The 22,535-nt window shown below is 45.6% G+C and overlaps 1 protein-coding gene across 1 annotated transcript in view; it reads left to right on the top strand.

The window, feature by feature from the left end:
* The first annotated feature begins 13,540 nt into the window (after positions 1–13,540).
* Positions 13,541–22,535, top strand: part of OPN3 (opsin 3) — a 28,979-nt gene continuing 19,984 nt past the window's right edge. Inside the window, exon 1 of the mRNA XM_066623057.1 lies at positions 13,541–13,913. Coding sequence (XP_066479154.1) covers positions 13,541–13,913 — 373 coding nt within the window. The remainder of the gene's footprint in view (positions 13,914–22,535) is intronic.

The raw sequence follows: 22,535 nt of genomic DNA, 5'->3' as shown, positions 1-22,535 counted from the left end.
TGAGCTGTTTGCTGAGAGGAGCGAAACACGACAAACTGTTCTTTTGCCAGGTTGTAAGATTTCTTTGCTTGGTTTCTTTTACTTGTGCCTGTTGATGTTGCTCTTTGAGGAAATGGCAGCTGCATGGCCTTAAGTGTTGCTTAGGTGAAAGGAAAATGATCACTACCCTTAACATGCAGCATCTCTGGCAAGCCAATGTGCCATCAAGCACCTGATGTCATAACTCTTCATTGAGCCTCATTGGTCACTGAGCCAACCTAGATCACAAACCACATGACTTGCAAGTTGGTGAAAGTTCTTTCATTTTCCTTCAGAAAAGGTAATACAAGGCAGACCAGACATGCTCTTTTAAATGAGACTCAAAACACCTCTCGGTTATTCATGGTGGATCACATATAGGCATCCTAGCCTTCTTCATCCAACCAGTTGCAGAGGAGCTACATCACCTTCTTATCTCATCTCTACTTGAATTTGTGGAATGGCAAGCAGTTTTGCAGACAGTTGCTAAAGTGCAAGAAAAGCAAACAGAAAAAGCAGGTGGGAAAATATTACCAGAACGCAGCAAACACAGGCAGGAAAAGGATAACATGCCTTTTCTACTACCACAGAAAGGAGCCTGTATACTTTTTGTATACCACAGAAAGCACTGTATACCATGAGGGACTGATCTGAAGCAGGAACCAACTAGAAGTCTCTAGAGCTGTGGTTTTCAACCGCTGTGCCGCAGCACACTAGTGTGCCGCGGGACCAGAGCAGACAGGCAGCAGCCGCGCACGCGGGAGAAGCAGCTGCTTTGAGCCTCACGCGCAGCAGAAGAAAAAGGAGCAAGCAGCCAGTGAAGGGGCTGGTCAGGGCTGCTTTTCACCTCTGCTGTCGATTGCTCCTGCTCCTGAGCAAGACGAAGGCTGTAAACTGATCCCGGTTTACCTGGGAGTAAGCCCTATTGACTATTATGGGGCTTACTTCTGAGCATACACACCTAGGATTGAGTATTACATCCGTGTTGCCTCCTCTGCGTGCTGATTGGGCGACCAGAGAAGCTTGGAGGAGGTCCCATCAGGCAGAGTGAGTGAGCGAGAATGAGGGAGCCAGGAGCAGGCAAGCAGGTATGAAGTGAGTGAGTCTGCTGAGACCACCAGCCTAAGAACTGGCTGGCTAAAAGGGTCCTGGAAAGTCCCTTTGCCTTGCCACAGTTTGCCTGCAACTCCCCACAGTGACCCTCCCTGCGTTGCCTTTTAGGGGAAGGGCGTTGGGCCACAATCCTGTCTGTACTTACCTGGGAGTAAGCCGCATTGACTAGAATGGGGCTTACTTCTGAGTAGACATGCCTAGGATGGGCTCTGAGGCTGCAAGCCTATCCACACTTTCCTGGGAGTAAGCCCCATTGACTAGAATAGGGCTTACTTCTGAGTAGACATGTCTAGGATGGGCTCTGAGGCTGCACTCCTATCCACACTATCCTGGGAGTAAGCCGCATTGACTAGAATGGGGCTTACTTCTGAGTAGACATGCCTAGGATGGGCTCTGAGGCTGCAAGCCTATCCACACTTTCCTGGGAGTAAGCCCCATTGACTAGAATAGGGCTTACTTCTGAGTAGACATGTCTAGGATGGGCTCTGAGGCTGCACTCCTATCCACACTATCCTGGGAGTAAGCCCCATTGACTAGAATGGGGCTTACTTCTGAGTAGACATGCCTAGGATGGGCTCAGAGGCTGCAATCCTATCCACACTTTCCTGGGAGTAAGCCTCATTGACTAGAATGGGGCTTACTTCTGAGTAGACATGCCTAGGATTGGGCTTTTGGTCACACTTTTTTTTTCTTAAATACAGGAGCAGGCAATTGGCACTTCTCCCCACTCCACTCCACAGGTACATTGCCCCCCAAATCTCATAATTGCAGTCAGCACCTCTCTTACTGTCCCTCCCTTCACTGTACCCACCTTCCAAAGGTTCAGAATCACTTGCTTCAAGTTCTCTCTCCCCCCATTCCAGTTGAATCCTGTAGTTGTTTCACTCACGTCTCTTCATTGCCCCTCACCTCACAGCTCTCCACTATATGCTCAATCTGACTTCTCTTTGCCAGCACTTTCTCGCATAACACTTTAATAACATTTTTCATCCTTTCCAGAATCACACATACTTTCTTCTCCAAGCTTCTTGTGAGTTTCTTTGTCATGTAATAATATAATTGTATTAATTATATTAATTAACAATTAATTATAATGTAGTGATTTAATGTAAGTAAAAAAACTGGTAGTGTGCCTTGACAATTTTAGTGTCTTGTCGGTTGCCGTGAGCTGAAAAAGGTTGAAAATGGCTGCTCTAGAGCAATGTTTCTCAAACTGTGGGTCGGGACCCACTAGGTTGGTCACAAGCCAATTTCAGATGGGTCCCCATTCATTTCAATATTTCATTTTTAATATATTGGACTTGATGCTACCATGGTATGTGACCGCATTGGGGGAAATGTTACAGACCTGTACTTTTAACAAGCTACTATGTATAGTCTTTTCAGTGATAGTCAATGGGACTTACTCCTGGGTAAGTGTGGGTAGGTATGTCTCATGCAGGCTTGACAGGCTGCAATCTGGAAATTCCTCCCCAGTTCCATTGCTCCCTCCACATGTTGAATATACATTCAAAAGCAAGAGCTTGTGTTGAGCACTGTCTCTGCTTTCAGGGAAACCTTTGGACCACTCCTCCTCAAGTGATGCTGGAGTTTAGCCCTTGGAAAACTTAAGAACAGGAGCATCCATGCCGTTCAGAATCTAGCATGCATTTACGTCACTCATGATGGCCAGTTGAACACCCAACAGGGACCTGATGGCACAAGGTTGTGATGTGCAGCTTAAGTAGTTGCTTGGTTGCAAGCTTGCAAAGGTAGGGCGCAATCCAAACCTGCACTGGAGCAGGCAAGCCAAGAGGCTTGCGCTGCATCCAACCCAGATTTGTTGGCTGCAGCAGCTCAGCCAGGGGCTCTTCCCCTTGCCCCTGGGTAAGGGCTGCTGGCCCCAATGGGTCTTCTCAGCCCTGCACCACCTCTGGTGGTGGCGCAAGTCCAAGGAGAGCAGAGCTGTTCTGTTCTCTGCAGGGACAGGGGTTGGAATCTGGCATAACTGCTGGGTCCCAGCCCTGCCCATGGCTCCCCACGTACCTGCCCCCAGGGCCACCATCACCCGCCCTCCCCCCACCCAGAAACACCCCCTCCCGTTTCCTCCCCACGCCTACTGTTGCTGCTTGTGTCGGCGTAAACAGCGGCGAGGAAGCTGCCATGGAGGCTTCTGCCGGCCTCTGCACATCGGTGCATCTACATGCACCAACGTGGCTTCCTCCCACGGAGGCGCAAACATGCTTTATGGCACGTTTGTGACCCTCCTATGTCAGCCCAAGGGACTTGGGCCATCATAAGGCACTATTAGGACTGCACCTTTAAAATTATTCATTCAGCATTAGTAGGAAATATTTATTTCTGATATATTCGCAGCAGAAGTAACTTAAAGAAAATAAGGCATGTTGTCCAAAGCAGCAGCCTGCCCAGAAGGTTTCTTTCTTCCTTAAGGCATTTCCTTAGCTTATGCTATATAGTTCACCTATATATAGGCACAGTGCATCACCAGTGATTGTTATCTGGTGTGAAGCTAGCAAAAAAAGCTGAGAGTACTAATGAGCAAATATCCATGATGAAGGAGGCAATGGTTAAAGAGTTCAAAGACTTTTTTATTTTATTTTATTTTTTGCCAAAGAATAGTTGCCATGGAGAAGCAGGATCGGTTGATCACGATTTTTCAAAATTCATTTCAGCTTGCGAAGGAGCGAAGAGAAGAATCTCAAGTGATCCTTCACTTTCCTCTTGAGTCTTACTTAACCCATTTATGCCCATCCCACAGGTGTACTCGTTTGATCCCTGTTGCTTATATGTAATGTTGGACAGAAATCTGGCAAATGCTACTGGGAATTCATCAGACTCCCTGAAGTATTTTAAGGGAACATGGCCTGATCCAGCAGGGCTCTCTTATCTCTCATGGAGGTGAGAGGAAAAGGGCATGAGACAAAGAGGAAAATTGGAAATACAGTTGGCAGCTGGGTCAGATCCAGGTTTGAGGGGAGTTTGGGTAAAGCCTTCTTCTCCAGGACTCTCTATACCTGAACTCCCCATGTTGGTGGGCTCAGATGGGATTATGGATGGCAAGTCTAGCAGCTGTGGGTGACAGCACTTCTCTCAGCACTGCTGCTACTGGTGGGCCTGCTGTAACTGGCAGGCTCACTGACATGGAGCAGCAGTAGCATGAGCACACCACTGTATCAGTTCCCCCCAAATGCCCTGGAGGACCAGGAAGAAAGACAGTGCAAGCGATGGCATCAGCAGCAGTGGAGGTGCTAAGCCCTTAGCCTTTGCTTAGAGATGCCATATTCTGACAACTGCCATGGTGGACAGAAGTTTACTGCAGTCTTCTTGCTCCTTTCTGAAGCTCCTCATTTGAGAGTATTGATGTTTTTAAAGAAGTCATAGCTGCTTTATAATTGTTCTCCAAAACAGGAACAACCTACATGGGTTGTATTTCTTCAAATAACACAGCTGTGTAGGAGATTTCTACCTAATTGCCACACATACACAATGGGGCCCCAAAGGATCTACAGAGTCCTAGCATTAGAAAGTCAAAAAGCATCTGGAAGGCATTTCAAATTGCTAACATACATCAGAGCTATAAAACAGGGTGAGCTGGCTGAAGAGTTATAATTTCCTTTATATACACTACATGCACATAATGCTGGAAGTATTAATCATCTGGCTTTTCTCCCAATTCCTGGAATGATTTAGGACAGACAGCAAAACTACAAAAATGGTAGTTGCAGAAGAGGGAAAAAATTCAGAAGAAAAGTTTTCTAGGCCAACCCCACTGAAGTAAAAGCGAGCAACACAAGAGTACAGCAATGCATTATGGGTAGAGTAGCGTCATACTCTTGTGCTTCTGTTGCTGGCTGCCTTCATTCACTTGGTTGTCACGTCTCATGAGCGGAGTGACCTGTGAATAAGGCTAGATAATTAGCAAGACTAAATGGACAAAATTTTTTGGCATCCCTGGTTTACCTAGGACTGCTTCCACACTAACTACATTTCCACACAAACCACACTTTCTTTGGAACTGCCATCCTTTGTTCACTTAATTTTTACAGAGTATTCAGACTGTATCATTGTCAGATCATTGCAGTTCAGTGCGTTTGTGTTGTTTTTTTCCCCAAACCTGATTTATGTCCATTTTAACTGAAGTGCAATTGCAGCAACAGCCTGTTCATTGTGAACAAGTAAAGTACTATGAGGATTATTGAGGGCCTGTGTGTTTAATTAAACACTTCCTATTTACAGTTTTGGCTCATTTTATTGCTTTATGTTGATCCTGTCTTAAGGATTACTGAATTGCTCTTTAAGAGGCCTCTTTTAATTGCCCCACTGGCAGCTTTTATTATGGGGGTGGGAGTGGAGGGCTTTAATCACAGATTTACTTGCATTCCTTTCACTATAGATTTTAAAAATTATTTTTAAAGAGCCAAATAGCTTGATTTTTATAGGAAAAAGTGGGGAGGGGGAACACAAGAGAAAAATCAGTAACTAGAGCCCCCCATCAGAAACTGACACTGAGGCAATTAAGAGAGCAATTCTCAAAGAGCAAATCAATACTATAAAGTTCAGATCAAGAGGAAATGATAAAATGGTCAGATCCTGCAAACAATACATTTTTTAACTAAAATTGCCAGGGAACTTTCCTGAACAGGATTAAATTTATGCATTTAATTATGAATAAACATTATAAGAGTCTCTTGGGGAAGGGCACTGGTGTATATTATATACACTATATTAAAGTGCTATCTGGAACCTTGACTTTAATTCTACTTCCAGCTAATGTCAGCAAAACAATGTCTCTACAGCTCTAAGGGGCTCTAGTATGGAGCAACCCAGAAAGGAAATTATCTCAGGACAGCAGACCTGGAATACTAACTTTGAGAGAACAGCCTCTGGTTGAAAATAAATAAATAAAATAATGTACTGTTTATTCACATGTCCAGTCTTTTGAGAAATCAGGCTTTTAGCTAAATTCATAAATATTAAGCTGAATATTAAAGGAATTCTAATGTGGTGTGCTTTCTAATGTGGTGGGCATTCAGCCACAATCATCCCATATGAATTATGAAAGGAGATGTGCATTTCTACCATGCCCAAAAGCAAAGCACGGAGGATCAGCCCAATAGATCTCTCTTTGGTACAGAGATGCACTGCTTGCGCCTCTGAAATTGATTGCAAAGACACTGAATACTAAAAGGAAGTAAATCTTATCTGTATGCATTCCTCATTGGAGATTTAAGATGAGGGAGAAGTACACAATTAGGTTCTATGAAAAATCTCTTGTTGGCCAGAATGCATGCTTGAGTTTATGCCTCTGCTGGTTTGTAGCCCCTGTTTTTTGTACAATACAGTCCCACAAAGAGATGGGAGTAAGCAGAAGAAGATCCATGCTCCCCTTCCAACACTGACGTCAAGAAGCCTCATGGTCGTTTAACAACATTGCAGATCACCTCCTAAATACTATTATCCAAACTTATTCCTCCATTCTGCATTGGCTTCTACAAATGAAATCTGAGTGATTTGTTCTGACAATTTTAAAGAGAAAAATCACACAGACCCAGAAAGAGAGCCCATTCATCTAAAGCAGGGGTGCCCAAACCCATTGCAGCCCTCGGGGGCTCCCAATCAAGCCCTCGGGGAGCCACCAGAGACTTGCTGGAGTCTGTGCTGGCCCAACGCAACTGCTCTCAGCATGAGGACGACTGTTCAACCTCTCACCTGAGCTGTGGGATGAGGGCTCCCTCCACTACTTGCTGTTTCATGTCTGTGATGCAGCTGTGGCAGTGAAGGAAAGGCTGGCCTTGCTTTGTGCAAGGCCTTTTATAGGCCTTAAGCTACTGCAAGACCATCATTCATTCATACAAGTAAATCATTCACATTCATTTATGTAAATTTATTCAAATTTTAAATGTAAATGAATTCATTTCCCCCTCCCCCGGCCCCCTGACACAGTGTCAGAGAGATGATGTGGCCCTCCTGCCAAAATGTTTGGACACCCCTGATCTAAAGCTTTGAGATTCTAAAGCTGTGTATAATGGTCAACTTCACTGTGTTCCAGAGATGTTCTGTTAGTGTATTTACAGTTGCATAGCTGGGGGGAGTCACAGGGATGCTATGAACCCAGACAGCACAGGGATCCTGCCCCTCCTTGCTCACAGCTGAGCTGCTCAGAGTGTGGCTACCCACTTCAGCTGACCTCACTCCAGGTGCTGTGCAACCACACTGAACTCTGCAGGGGTGGAAAGGTTCTCTGCCTTCCCCTGTAGTCATTCTCAGTGAGATCACTCAGAACCAGGCCAGCTGTTTCAGAAGAAACAGCTGGCTTGGCCCTGAGCTTGCTGGAAGAATTGTGGTGACATCACCACAATTACTTTGGGGGGAGGGGCAGAAGGATAATTGGCATACCCTGAAGTGGCATGCCAGTCTGCTACGCCACTGTGTATTTATTCATAAAAAGTGCAAATAAACCCCAATTCAGTGAGGGAAAATATCTGTACAGAAGCAGGCTTCCAATTTCACATCCTAAGCTCAGTGGTGAGCAGCTGTGTATGCAAACGGGTGCTGTGCTCTGGTCCTATTTCTGATTCAGTTATTGGGGCAGCACATAGAGGCCTTTTAGGGTCAAACTTTATGTGTCTACTGGCATGATTATGGTTTTTCTAATAGCCACACTGCAAGTTAGGCAGTAGATCTGTGATCAGATCTCCTGCAGTTGAGGTATGTTTTTACTTAAATGTGGTAACAGGTAGCTCTGAATTTGACAGGAACAGTGGAATTGATGGCAAGGGTGTGTAAAAATCTGAACTTCCCCCTCCCCCCACCGATGCTGCTGCAGTTAGCCTCACTAAAGGTATGTATAACTGTTCCTCATTGAAAGTCAAAGAGTAGTCCTGGCAGGGGTAGATTTAAAAAAAAAAAAGAGTGAGAAAAGAGGTAAACACTGCTCAGAGCTTCCACAGCTGCTTTAAGTAAAAAGCAAGCCCATCAGACATCTTCTGAACAACATGAAGTTTGGCCATTAGAAAACCTGTCATTGTGCACATTGGCTCTTGGGGAGGGAGAAAGGACAGAGAGATCTGATCCCTTCAACATCGCTGATTGGTGCAATTACTGTTTTTTAAAGGCTGCAATCCTATACACACTTACCTGGGAATGAGCCCCACTGACTACTTCTGAGTAAAATATGCATAGGATTGGCCTGTAAGTGAGGTTTGCTTATCAGGGCCATACATGATAACCAGGGATGTCAAACTCATTTCACACAGAGGGCCAAAGTTATCATTCATGGTACTTGCTGAGGACTAGAAGTGACATCATTAAGCAGAATGTGACATCATTAAGCAGATGATGGAGAAATAAGCACTTTGTTCTCACACAGAAATTAATTAGCTGCAGATGACAGAAGAGAAAATGTGCAAAACTTGTTCATATTTTCAAGATATGAGAGAGCCCAATTATCAAGCTGGGAGTGCCTAATTATAATGGAGGCTGGATAAATTGCTTCCAGGGACTGTATTCTGTCCGCAGGCCTTACGTGCTACACTTATGAATGCCTGTATCTAATTTCTGCCCCAACAAATTAAGAGTAAATTGACGTACAAAGAACAGGATACCAGCAGAAGCTCTCAAACAGACACAGTGGAGAGGAAAGGAAGGGGAAAAAGAGAATTTCCAATCTGCAATATAGGAAACTCTGTTTTTGCAGGGATTAAGGTTGGATAACCACACAATATCTCTTTCAGCTCTGATCCCATGGTTCAGCGATTCATGCATATAGCCTAGCCTTAAGCATAAGGATCAAAACAGGTAACATACTCTTTCATAACATCATTTTGATGTATGTTGCTTTCTTATTACTACTTTACAGCAGAAACGGAGGAGAAAACATACAGATTTTGAAATTATCAAGTCAGATGGAAAAAGCTGCCTTGTAAGGTTATGACAACATATATGTCCTGCTCTTACAATACAATCTTATGCATGACTGCTCAGAAATCTGACCCACTGAATGTAATGGAACTTACCCCCATGTAAGCCTGTATAAGATGGCAGCTTCAAGATGGGTTGGGCTAGATGGCTAGACAACTGTCAAGATTAAAGGAGACTTAAAAAGATCAGAAAGAAATACACATGTTTATGTGTTTACTGTTTTATATTTTAATGTTTACTGCTGTTTTTACAGTGTTAACATTTCTGCTGCCACTTTTGTTTTACTTTTTTGCTGCTATTAGCAACTTTTTTTTTTTTGGCCTTTATTGGTATCTGATTGCTTTCATTGCCACTTTTATCATGTTTTTACTGATACCATATTCTCTCTCTGTTTTATACGTATATATTGTTTATATTTTCTGCTGCTCCTTCATTGGTTGTTTTATGGGTAGTTTTATTATGTACACTTTATGATAGCTGCCTTGAGGGGTTTTACTTAAAAATAGGTACAGGTAGCTCTGAATTTGACTGATAAACATCTAAATGATAGTAATCCTGCTCAGTCAGAAAAAATGTGTAGTACAGGAACACTGAGTGTTAAAGGTTAGATTATCCAGTTACAAAGTATCTTTTAAAAAGGTATGTGGTAGATGAATCAAAGAAAGCCTTAAAATCAATGATGACATACTCAATATCAGTCTGACCCATGAGAAATTAAGCAAATGTGAGCTATAATTTGAGTTTCTTGGCCATGAAACAAGTGTGGATTTTAGAATATTTTTTGTTGGCAACCTTCAGTCTCGAAAGACTATGGTATCGTGCTCTGAATGGTGGTTCTGGAACAGTGTCTAGTGTGGCTGAAAAGGCCAATCCGGGAGTGACAATCCCTTCCACACTGGGAGCAAGTGCAGTCTGTTCCTGGTCTGTCTCCCTGGCTATGGGCCTTCCTTCTTTGCTTCTTAGCCTCAGACTGTTGGCAAAGTGTCTCTTCAAACTGGGAAAGGCCATGCTGCACAGCCTGCCTCCAAGCGGGCCGCTCAGAGGCCAGGGTTTCCCACCTGTTGAGGTCCACCCATAAGGCCTTCAGATCCCTCTTGCAGATGTCCTTGTATCGCAGCTGTGGTCTACCTGTAGGGCGCTTTCCTTGCACGAGTTCTCCATAGAGGAGATCCTTTGGGATCCGGCCATCATCCATTCTCACGACATGACCGAGCCTTTACAAACTGTTTCATCATACATATTAGTAAGTATTTGAAGAACAACTGATAAGAGAATTTTGTTCTGTACCTTACTTGTCTCTTTGAAACCATCAAAGTCTTTAAAGACTCCACTGAGGAACAGATATACATCCAGGCAGTCCAGTCCTAACCTGTACTGGCACATCCAGGCCACATGGCCTGTGCTGTAGCCAGTGCAAGTTAGGAAGAGGCAGGAGGTCTACTCGAGGTGAAGGTGTATTTATCCTCTTAAACCAGGTAAAGCTCCAGCCTATCTCAGATCGGTACCAGATATTTCACTGAGGCAAATCTGGGTAGACCAATGTAATACTGCAAGGCCCGGGAAGAGGGTTTGGAGGCCTGTTCTGCCATTCCTGCCACCTCCTGGATCTGTCCAACCCACTGTTCTGTCTTCTCTTCCCCAAAATGCCCCTCGCTGCCTTTGGAACGTCATCCAGCCACCCTCTCTTAATCCCTGCACTGCTCAGTGGCATACATACCTCCGCCAGTGGCTGGGCCTCTGAATACTGTGCCAGAAGGTATCCACCAGCACTGCTCCACTGGCACTGCTTACTTTCTGGGTGTCATGATTTAACTTAATGCACTGTGACACCTTCTACCAGCGCAGGGATTGCTGCAACAGTGGACTATCTTCTTAGAATTGCACTCTGAGAGAGATATACACAGAACTAATTAAAATAGTCACTCATGTCAATAAATACAGCTGCCTGCTGAGAGAGCAGTGAGATGAGCTCTTGTTTACTTTGTTAATTTGGAATTATTACAGCTTTCCAGGAAACTGATCTCTTAATTTACTTCTGGTATTTGTGAATGAAACATAAGCAGGTAATTTTTTAATACGGTAAAAAAACTGCAGACTTTCTCTGGCAAAAACGTTTTGGTGAATACATAATTCACCTTTTTTGGTGAATACATAATGGCTGAACCCACACATTCCTAGGACTAACTGCATTGAATATAAAGGGTAGGACATGCTGCAGTGCTCACAAAGTGTCTTGCACAGAAGAGACCACGCAAGGAAAGAGTGAGATAAGGGGGTGGGAAAGCAGATCACAACTTTCTGGTTTGCTTCTTGCTTGCTTTTATCAGAAGCAGTGTTATTACAGGAAGCATTGACTGGCCCATCCATGAAGCAGATGATGTGGCTCTGTCCATGAGGGGCTGGGGGAAGGGGGTAGCCGTCTTGGGATTAAGGGTCAAGTCAGTTTGCTGCTCCCTGCAAACAGCCACTTGATGTAAGATGCATCATCTACTTCATGGATGGGTCAGTCATGCCTCCAATAATAAAACCTCTCACCCCCAAGGTCTTCAGCACGGCCTGGCGCTCTTACCGTGCTCTGGGAAGTGTCCATCTGGTGCTGGGCTGGCAGCGGCACACCCTCCTCTCTGGGTGTCATGGATGTGCCTTACATCATATTTGTGACACACAGTGCTGGAGCTCAGTGCCCATAGAATTGGGAGTAAATGTGTTCTATCAGTTCCTCCCGCCCTCCCCCTGGTTATGCTTAAACATTTGCTATTAGGCAAACTTTTCAGGTCAGCCATTTTCAGCCACTGTGCTGTGGCACACTGGCGTGCTGCGAATGGTCCCCAAGTGTGCCGCGGGAAATTGAGAGGTCATTTATTAGTAGGGACATTGGGGGATGTGAGCCCCCCCCCATTGGCAGCACAGTGTGCTTTGTCAGTTGTCAAAAAACTGATGGTGTGCCTTGACCATTTTAGTGCCTTGCCAGTATGAGATGAAAAAGGCTGAAAATCACCACCTTAGGGGGTGAAATGTAGCTTCCCCCATGGACCCCCCCCCTCCAATTTTCTTTTTCTTCCTTTCAAGAGCCTATTTTTGGAATCAAGGCAGAACCGATTAAGGCTAGTTTAATCACACAGATCTTTCCTCACAAAATATATTGAGAAGCTCCATTCATCACAGGTTTTCTACTCTTTATGGAGAGCACTCCCTGCCCCCATGGGTCAAGACAATCCCACCCATGTGAGAAAAGGTGTAAGAGCATAAGAAGAGCACCCCTAGATCAGGCCAAAAGCCCATCTAGTCCAGTTTCTTGTATCTCACAGTGCCTCACCCACCACATGCCTCAGGGAGCACACAAGGCAACAAGAGACCTGCATCCTGGTGCCCTCTCTTGCATCTGGCTTTCTGAGGTAGCCTGCTTCTGAAATCAGGAGGTTGCACAGACACATACTTGTTGCTTGTCACCTGTGATGGACTTTTCCTCCAGCAATTTGTCCAGTCCCCTTTTAAAGACATCTAGTGGTTGTCTTTAGGATGGGAGCCACGCAAGGATTCCCCCCTTGCAGAGCTTTTGGTGAGCTTTCTCTGGCTGCACTCCTGTGCATGCCTTCCTGGGGAGTCAGACTGCAATCCTATCCACACTTAGCGGAGAGAAAGCCCCACTGACTTCCCCATTGAACTCAATGGAACTTACTTCTGAGCAGACATGCAGAGGCTTGGGCTGTCAGGCTGCAGTCCTATCATAAGAACATAAGAACAGCCCCACTGGATCAGGCCATAGGCCCATCTAGTCCAGCTTCCTGTATCTCACAGCGCCCACCAAATGCCCCAGGGAGCACACCAGATAACAAGAGACCTCATCCTGGTGCCCTCCCTTGCATCTGGCATTCTGACATAACCCATTTCTAAAATCAGGAGGTTGTGCATACACATCATGGCTTGTACCCTGTAATGGATTTTTCCTTCAGAAACTTGTCCAATCCCCTTTTAAAGGCGTCCAGGCCAGTTGCCATCACCACATCCTGTGGCAAGGAGTTCCACAGACCAACCACATGCTGAGTAAACAAACATTTTCTTTTGTCTGTTCTAACTCTCCCAACACTCAATTTTAGCGGATGTCCCCTGGTTCTGGTGTTATGTGAGAGTGTAAAGAGCATGTCTCTATCCACTCTGTCCATCCCCTGCATAATTTTGTATGTCTCAATCATGTCTTGAGACTTTCCTGGGAGTAAGCCCCATTGAACTCAATGGAACCGACTTCTGAGCAGACATGCATACGCTTGGGCTGTCAGTCAGCTCCCCTAACTTCTGTGGCATGCGGCCCGTGCCTGTTTACTCGGAGAGTAACCCTGCTGCGTGCTATGGGGAAGGAACACTCGGTGCTTCCCCCCCCCCGCAGGCTCTGGCGCCCCTCCCAGCGGGCAGGGCTCGGGTGCTCCTCCCCGGCCGTGTTGGCGCCAAGCAGAGTGGCAGCCGCGGCGCTGCAGCGTGAGCGGAGCGAGCCATGTGCGGCGGGAACAGCAGCGGGGAGCCGGCGCTGGGGGACGAGGAGGCGGCGGAGCAGCGGCCCCAGCAGCAGCAGCAGGCGGCGGAGGGTGCGAAGCCGCCCTTCAGCGCCGGCACGTACGAGCTGCTGGCCCTGCTGGTGGCCACCATCGGCCTGCTGGGCTTGTGCAACAACCTGCTGGTGCTGGTGCTCTACGCCAAGTTCAAGCGGCTCCGCACGCCCACCAACCTCTTCCTGGTCAACATCAGCCTCAGCGACCTGCTGGTCTCGCTCTTCGGCGTCGGCTTCACCTTCCTCTCCTGCCTGCGGAGCCGCTGGGCGTGGGACGCCGCCGGCTGCGTGTGGGACGGCTTCAGCAACAGCCTCTTCGGTAAGGGGCCGGGCGAGGAGCCCTGGAACAGGCGCGCGCAACAGTGCCTCTGAGCAGGTGTCGAGCGCACGCGCTGTCTCACCACCGTCGGCTGGGATTTGGGGGGGGCGGGAGGCCTCCAGGTCAGAATGCACAGGTGTACACATTGGGGAAAGGGTTGGAGTGAAAAGGAGGGCACGATCCAGGTTGGATCTCACCCCTTGGCTGCCTGCCCCTTCTTTTCTAGGCATTAGCCATTTCTCAGCCCAATCCTATCCTCACTTTCCTGAGAGTAAGCCTCATTGACACTCATGGGACTTGCGTCTGAGTAGATTCGCATAGGATTGGGCTCTTTCTCACACACGCGCCCTCGCGCGCAAAGAAGATTATTGACATCTGAGCCAGGGTGTGTTTTGATCTGGGGTTTAATCCCTCAAGGGCAGGGTTCAGCCTTGAAGTCATTAACTGGCACCACTAACTTGTTCGGATGCACCTGCTCTAGAAGAACTAGGCTGCCCCTTGAAACATCTGCCTGTTTAATGAGACCTTAAGGCTGCAATCCTACCCACACTTACATGGGAGTAAGCCCCATTGACTACAATGGGACTTTCTTCTGAGTAGGCATGCATAGGCTTGGGCTCTCAGACAGGTACACTTCCTCCCCCAGCTGCATTTGAGTTTGTCAGGTGCTTCTTGCAGGCTAGGAGCCTCTTAGGTGCACATGTTTTGTTCCAGATTCCTACCTTTTCCACTCTCTGCCTTTGCTCCCTTTAGCCCCAGTGTTCTGTGTAATCCCCATTTCATCGTGGTGATACCACTTTTCTCATTCTTCCTGATCTGCTGCTATCTACATCCTCACCTTTTGTTGCAGCTATTCTCACCCCTTTGAACTGTGGTCAGATCTTGATCCTATCTCTCCGCACAGCCAGTGATGGGAAGAAGTCTTCACAAAGCAACTTGACACCAGGCTAGTTGTGTGCAGGACAGCAGCAGAGTGATTGTGCTTGATCACTATAGTCTGCTGTGTAGTCCTGCACTTTGTGCATCAGCATACCCGTCAGATTGTACAATTTTGCAGAACTGACCTATAGCATTGCACCTCTGTAAAAATGTTCTTGCATTTTACACAAGTCACCCACTGTTTCCCTGCTGTGTTACCAGGTTTTCCATTGTACTTCCTCACTGCCATTCCCTGTGTTCCTCTCTCACACCACATTTTATAAAAGCATTTCCATCAGGGGATTATTTCTCTTCCCCCATAGTATTACTTTGCCTGTTAGTGCCCACTATCGTCTACAATGCTGCTTAATTGGCAGCCACCTGAATTGGCAGTCCTTGCTTTCTCCAAAACTATTTCAGAAGCACCAAGGTGGAACCTTGGAGATAATGGCTCAGCTCTTGTGTCTTCATTTACCTACCAGCACACATTGTGTTGCTCACAGCTCCTGTTTCAGTTACAGCTTACTTCATGCATATTTTTTACATGATCTCTGCACCTCTAACTTCATGTTAACCTGTCTTCTTCCTTCAAATTTTCTGAAATCACAACTTTTATGTGAGAATTTTGGCTTAATGAATTAATCTGCGTTCTAAACTTAATCTATAAGCACACCTAAGGCTGCAATCCTATCCTCACTTACCTTGGAGTAAGTACCATTGACTTGCTTCTGAGTAAACATGCATAGGTTTGAGCTCTGTGTGTGTTTTTTTCACATTCAGCTTTCCTTCCAGTTATCTCTTCCGCCTCCCTCTTTTGTTTTTCCTCATTGTCTTTTTTAGATTGTAACTTACTTGGAAATAGATAACTTGTCTATAATTGCGTACAAAATCCTGTATTGTACTGTATACGTTGACGGAACTAGCTAATACATAATAATAAACTCACTATCACTCACTTCCTCTATTTTACCAGTTCCTTACAAATTTTGTCTTTCCTCCCCATCTCCCTTATTTCTTTCAAACCTGTTTGATAATTTCTACCCCTTCCATTCATTGCTTTATTTTTCTACCAGCTTGCATTGTTGCATTCATTCACTACTGTAGTGCTCAGTGACATGAAGGAGGGGAAAAAATCCCAATTGGCTTTTCTAAATAAACACAGCCTGCTGTTAACAGTAATCTCTCTCTCAAGATTTATATTTCTTTTACTATACAGGTCATGTCTCTTTATCTGCTAGGGTTCCATTCCAGAACCCCCAGTGGATAAAAAAAAATTAGTGGATAAAAAACAGTGGAAAAATAACTTTAAAGACCCACTTCCAGGTTTCTTGCCCCTCCATTGCTCCTCATAAGGTTGTGTCTCAACATTCACAGGGGTTTGATTCTGGGACTCCCTGCTGATACCATAAAATGTGTTAAATAAAAGCAATTTTAAAAAAAAGTGTGTCCCTTTACAATCATGGTTTAAAAACAGCTTTTCTTACTGTTGTAGGGAGGTAGTAAGCAGTTAGAAATGCAAAGGACCCCTTACCATTACCTGGCTCAGCTGAAGCATGGAATGATCACTTGCCTGACTATCTCTCTACAACAATAAGAAAAGCAGTTTTTTAAACTGTGATTTTAAAGGGATGCATTTTTCCTCTTCTCCAGGGATCAGCACATTCCTTCTCATTTGCAGGGGCCATTTGTGTTGGGTCAAATCCTTGTATAACAGGGTTGGACCTGTATTCATATTGTATTTATAAAATCAGCTGTCATGTCCAGTGTGAATTAAAGTACAAGTTTTTTTTTGTTTGTAGTTATGCTATTGCTCCCTCAGGTTGAAAACTTAGTGATAGAGAATTTCTCTTATTGAGATTTGTATGTGTAGAACACTACCTGTTAAGTGAAATTTCTAAATAACTTGGTGCCCGTTATTGAAAATTCTTCAAATGGTTTAAGGAAAGTTGCTTCATCTCCTTACACCTTCACAGATGCAAATACTCCAGAATCTACTTTTAAACTGGCTTCCTTCATAGAATGTTCAGTACTCTCTGTTCAAAAAATGCACCCAGTGAGCAAGAAAGAGGATAAGCCACCAATTTCCTGTTTGTTGTTTTGAGTTAATTCACATGTTCACCTGTCATGCCACTGTGCAGTTTCTTCCAAGATGTGATAAAGGTGCACACCCACACATGCACAAGTCTTTTTCATGATTTCACCTAGCAATATTGCTCTGCCACCCTCTCTGTCACTGTGTATCTGGAAAATTCCTTTTGTTAGGGTTTAGGAAGCACAGGAATATGTCTTTGTGATGAGCCATGGTGGTTGGTTTTTAAAGGAATAAGATGATTCCATGCAATGTGACACCATGTTTGAGGTTTCTACAACTGAAAGCACTGATATAAGTGCGGGTCCACTAACATACTCACATGTAGCTGTTCTATACTAAAGCATTCCAAGCAGAAGCCCCCCTGGGATTTATCTTTTGCTCTTTGTGTAAGGAATGTTTACTTGTCAGGGAGCATTTGTAGCTCACCTTCAGTCTGAAACAGCATAGCCCAGCTACAGATGCATCATGCAGGGCTTGTCTTTTTTTATCTCTCAGGAGTGGTGCTGCTGAAAACCTGAAATTACATCATTCAAAAATATTGCACTGAGAGGATTTCATGGGCTATGGAAGTTCAGTATGTAGCCTTAGATTTGTGATGGTTTTGTCGACCTTACAGTCATCAAGTGGGCCTTCAATCAACATTGAATGAAGTTGAAATCCATGTAGCTTAGAGATGCATACATGATTCTTTCAGGGGTGTACCAGAGCATGCCTTGAGCTCATACCCCCGTCCACTGTGCATACAAGTTTAATAACGTGAATACCTGCACAGGTATGCTCCAGTTGCCTGATCTGGCCATCTGAAAAACGGGGTGGATGAATTATGTAAGTGGTCTCTGCTTGTGCAGGCATCTGTACCCATCAGCTCTGATTTTCATTCTCATTAAAAGGAAGAGTGCACAGGGCAAGGGAGAGTGCATGCTACAATTCTGTCACATAAATAAATTATGCTCTGGGACTGTGTATAAGCACATATCCAAGAGCTTAGTTTCACAGGCAGTTCAGTTTACAGACGTGCACTTTACTCCCAAAAGGAGTTTGAGCACTAGCTCTTCTTGTATGGCAGAAAAATACAAATTATTCAAGCACACTATTTTCCACATTCTAGCAACTGCAATAATACATGTGATAAAGCTTTCTCCTTTAATGCTTTTTCATTACAGTGCTTTTCATCCTGGATTGATTGACAGCCATTGTAGCCAATACAAGCCGCATCTTCTGGGTAGGGTGGGGTCAATCAGCTCCTGTTGCTAAAGGTGGGTGTTTTTGTTAAAAACACAACACCACATTTTGGTGGTTAAGATATTTTCCAGAAATTAAAATTGATTACTTTTCTAGTTAGAAGTAATACAGTGGCTGCATCTGCTGACACAGTATCAGCTATCTAGTACACTTCTAAAGCATTCAAAATTAATAAAAATGAGAACTTAGAATAAAAATACATACCACTTTCTGCCTTTTTCATTTTTTTTAAATTATGAAATCTGCAAAAAAAACAAACCCAACATTTTCAAACACCTCTGCATACTGCCTTCAATGGTGTCTTTGTTAGTGCTGTTTCATGCAGCACTTGGCTTTCAAGAAGCAGGTTCCCTGCATTGAGTATTATTACTGTAGTCTTCTCATAGACCCAGGCCAAAGTGGCCTACCAAGCAGAAGGGAAGGACCAAGGGAGGAGCTCAGGCTTCCCCAGTTCTTATCCCTGTAGTGTAGCAGAATCTTCTTCCTCTCTTGGAAAGAGACAGTTCTAGACAGTGAAATCCAATTAAAGAAAAGCTTTATTCAATAGATCATGTTAAAATAGTAGCTTTACATTGATTTTTCTTGTATAATACCCTCCCTCAAGGTCAGCCTGTTTCTCAAGGCCTAGTCTGTTTCTCAGTTTGGATGCAGGAAGAAGTGCGCAGATGAAGAAGCCCCCTCCACACACACATCCATGCTCTGGGTTCCATCTTTCATCTGCTTGGCTGAGGCCAAGGGCCATTCAGTCTTCCCTTGGGCCAGGCTCTGTTCTCAGGGTCCCTCCTCTCACCTCACCTGGGGTTGTCTTGAACTGGAGTTTTCTACTTCCCCTGACATCAAGTTTTTGGTGTGATTACTTTCATAAGAACATAAGAACAGCCCCACTGGATCAGGCCATAGGCCCATCTAGTCCAGCTTCCTGTATCTCACAGCGGCCCACCAAATGCCCCAGGGAGCACACCAGGTAACAAGAGACCTCATTCTGGTGCTCTCCCCTACATCTGGCATTCTGACTTAACCCATTCCTAAAATCAGGAGGTTGCGCATACACATCATGGCTTGTACCCCATAATGGATTTTTCCTCCAGAAACTCGTCCAATCCCCTTTTAAAGGCGTCTAGGCTAGACGCCAGCACCACATCCTGTGGCAAGGAGTTCCACAGACCGACCACACGCTGAGTAAAGAAATATTTTCTTTTGTCTGTCCTAACCCGCCCAACACTCAATTTTAGTGGATGTCCCCTGGTTCTGGTATTATGTGAGAGTGTAAAGAGCATCTCCCTATCCACTCTGTCCATCCCCTGCATAATTTTGTATGTCTCAATCATGTCCCCCCTCAAGCGTCGCTTTTCTAGGCTGAAGAGGCCCAAACGCCGTAGCCTTTCCTCATAAGGAAGGTGCCCCAGCCCCGTAATCATCTTAGTCGCTCTCTTTTGCACCTTTTCCATTTCCACTATGTCTTTTTTGAGATGCGGCGACCAGAACTGGACACAATACTCCAGGTGTGGCCTTACCATAGATTTGTACAACGGCATTATAATACTAACCGTTTTGTTCTCAATACCCTTCCTAATGATCCCAAGCATAGAATTGGCCTTCTTCACTGCCACCGCACATTGGGTCGACACTTTCATCGACCTGTCCACCACCACCCCAAGATCTCTCTCCTGATCTGTCACAGACAGCTCAGAACCCATCAGCCTATATCTAAAGTTTTGATTTTTTGCCCCAATGTGCATGACTTTACACTTACTGACATTGAAGCGCATCTGCCATTTTGCTGCCCATTCTGCCAGTCTGGAGAGATCCTTCTGGAGCTCCTCACAATCACTTCTGGTCTTCACCACTCGGAAAAGTTTGGTGTCATCTGCAAACTTAGCCACTTCACTGCTCACCCCTGTCTCCAGGTCATTTATGAAGAGGTTGAAAAGCACCGGTCCCAGGACAGATCCTTGGGGCACACCGCTTTTCACCTCTCTCCATTGTGAAAATTGCCCATTGACACCCACTCTCTGCTTCCTGGCCTCCAACCAGTTCTCAATCCACGAGAGGACCTGTCCTCTAATTCCCTGACTGTGGAGTTTTTTCAGTAGCCTTTGGTGAGGGACCGTGTCAAACGCCTTCTGAAAGTCCAGATATATAATGTCCACGGGTTCTCCCGCATCCACATGCCTGTTGACCTTTTCAAAGAATTCTATAAGGTTCGTGAGGCAAGACTTACCCTTACAGAAGCCATGCTGACTCTCCCTCAGCAAGGCCTGTTCGTCTATGTGTTTTGAGATCCTATCTTTGATGAGGCATTCCACCATCTTACCCGGTATAGATGTTAGGCTGACCGGCCTATAGTTTCCCGGGTCCCCCCTCTTTCCCTTTTTAAAAATAGGCGTGACATTTGCTATCCTCCAATCTTCTGGTACTGTGGCAGTTTTGAGGGACAAGTTGCATACCTTAGTCAAGAGATCTGCAACTTCATTCTTCAATTCCTTAATAACCCTTGGGTGTATGCCATCAGGGCCCGGTGACTTATTGATCTTTAATTTATCAATGAGGTCTGAAACATCTTCTCTTTTAACCTCTATCTGACTTAACTCCTCGGTCAGGAGGGGCCGTTCGGGCAGCGGTATCTGCCCGAGGTCTTCTGCCGTGAAGACAGATGCAAAGAACTCATTTAATTTCTCTGCCATCTCTAAGTCTCCTTTTATCTCCCCTTTCCCTCCCTCACCATCCAGAGGGCCAACCGCTTCTCTGGCGGGTTTCCTGCTTCTAACATATTTGAAGAAGCTTTTATTATTCCCCTTAATGTTGCTGGCCATGCGTTCCTCATAGTCTCGCTTGGCCTCCCCTATCACCTTCTTACATTTCTTTTGCCACAGTTTATGTTCCTTTTTATTCTCTTCATTAGGGCAAGACTTCCATTTACGGAAGGAAGCTTCCTTGCCCTTCACAGCCTCTCTAACTTGGCTGGTTAGCCATGCGGGCACCCTCCTGGATTTAGTGGAACCCTTCTTTCTTTGCGGTATACACCTCTGCTGGGCCTCTATTACTGTTGTTTTAAGCAGCCTCCATGCACTCTGGAGAGACTGGACTCTTTTTACCCTCCCTTTCAACCTCCTTCTAACCAGCCTCCTCATTTGAGGGAAGTCCGCCCGTCGGAAGTCAAGGGTTTTTGTTAGAGATTTGCCTGGTATTCTTCCCCCAAAGTGCATGTCAAAACGGATCGCAGCATGATCACTGTTCCCCAATGGCTCAGTAACGTTTACATCTCTAACCAGGTCCTGCGTACCGCACAAAATTAAATCCAGAGTCACCTGTCCTCTGGTGGGCTCCGTGACTAGCTGATCTAAGCCACAGTCATTTAGCACGTCAAGAAATCCGGTTTCCTTATCGTGACCAGAACACAAATTGACCCAGTCAATATGAGGATAATTGAAGTCCCCCATGATTACAACCCTGTCCTTCCTTGTCACCTCCCTGATCTGTTTCCTCATTTCAAGGTCCCCATCAGATTTCTGGTCTGGAGGACGATAGCACACCCCCAGTATTACATCGCTGCTCAAGCCTGGTAATTTAACCCACAGAGATTCTACGGTGGAGTCGGACCCACCTTCAATCTCTACTTTGCTGGATTCTATCCCTTCCTTAACATAAAGGGCCACCCCACCTCCAACACGCCCCTGCCTGTCCCTCCTGTAGAGTTTATAGCCCGGGATTGCGGTATCCCACTGATTCTCCGCATTCCACCAGGTTTCCGTTATGCCCACTATGTCAATATTTTCCCTTGTCACCAGACATTCCAGTTCTCCCACCTTTGCTCGTAGACTTCGGGCATTCGCATAAAAGCATTTATACACGGAATGCCCCAGGACAGGCTGCTTATTCGCTCCTTTGTCCCCGCATCCTCTCATTGTGCCAAACTGTCTATCACATCCCATCTCCCTACCTTTCCCAATTTCTTCTCCTACCCTGCCTTTGTCTTGTTGTTCTCTAACCTCCCCATCCTCATCCCATAGGGATGTGGAGTCCCGAACCGGATGCCCCTCGGCTCCTGTCGGCCTTCCCCCAGGGATCAGTTTAAAAGCTGCTCTGCCACCTTTTTAATGTTATGCGCCAGCAGTCTGGTTCCATTCTGGTTCAAATGGAGCCCGTCCCTCTTGTACAGGCCCCGCTTGTCCCAAAACGTTCCCCAGTGCCTAACGAATCTAAACCCCTCCTCCCTACACCACCGTCTCATCCACGCATTGAGACCCCTGATCTCCGCCTGCCTAGCTGGCCCTGCGCGTGGAACAGGTAGCACTTCAGAGAACGCTACCTTTGAGGTCCTGGCTTTCAGCTTCCTGCCTAAAAGCCTAAATTTGGCCTCCAGGACCTCC

The sequence above is a fragment of the Tiliqua scincoides genome, chromosome 1 (genome assembly GCF_035046505.1).
Source record: "Tiliqua scincoides isolate rTilSci1 chromosome 1, rTilSci1.hap2, whole genome shotgun sequence".
NCBI lineage: Eukaryota > Metazoa > Chordata > Lepidosauria > Squamata > Scincidae > Tiliqua > Tiliqua scincoides.
Note: the sequence above shows the minus strand (reverse complement) of the source record. Positions and strands in the feature narration are given on the sequence as shown.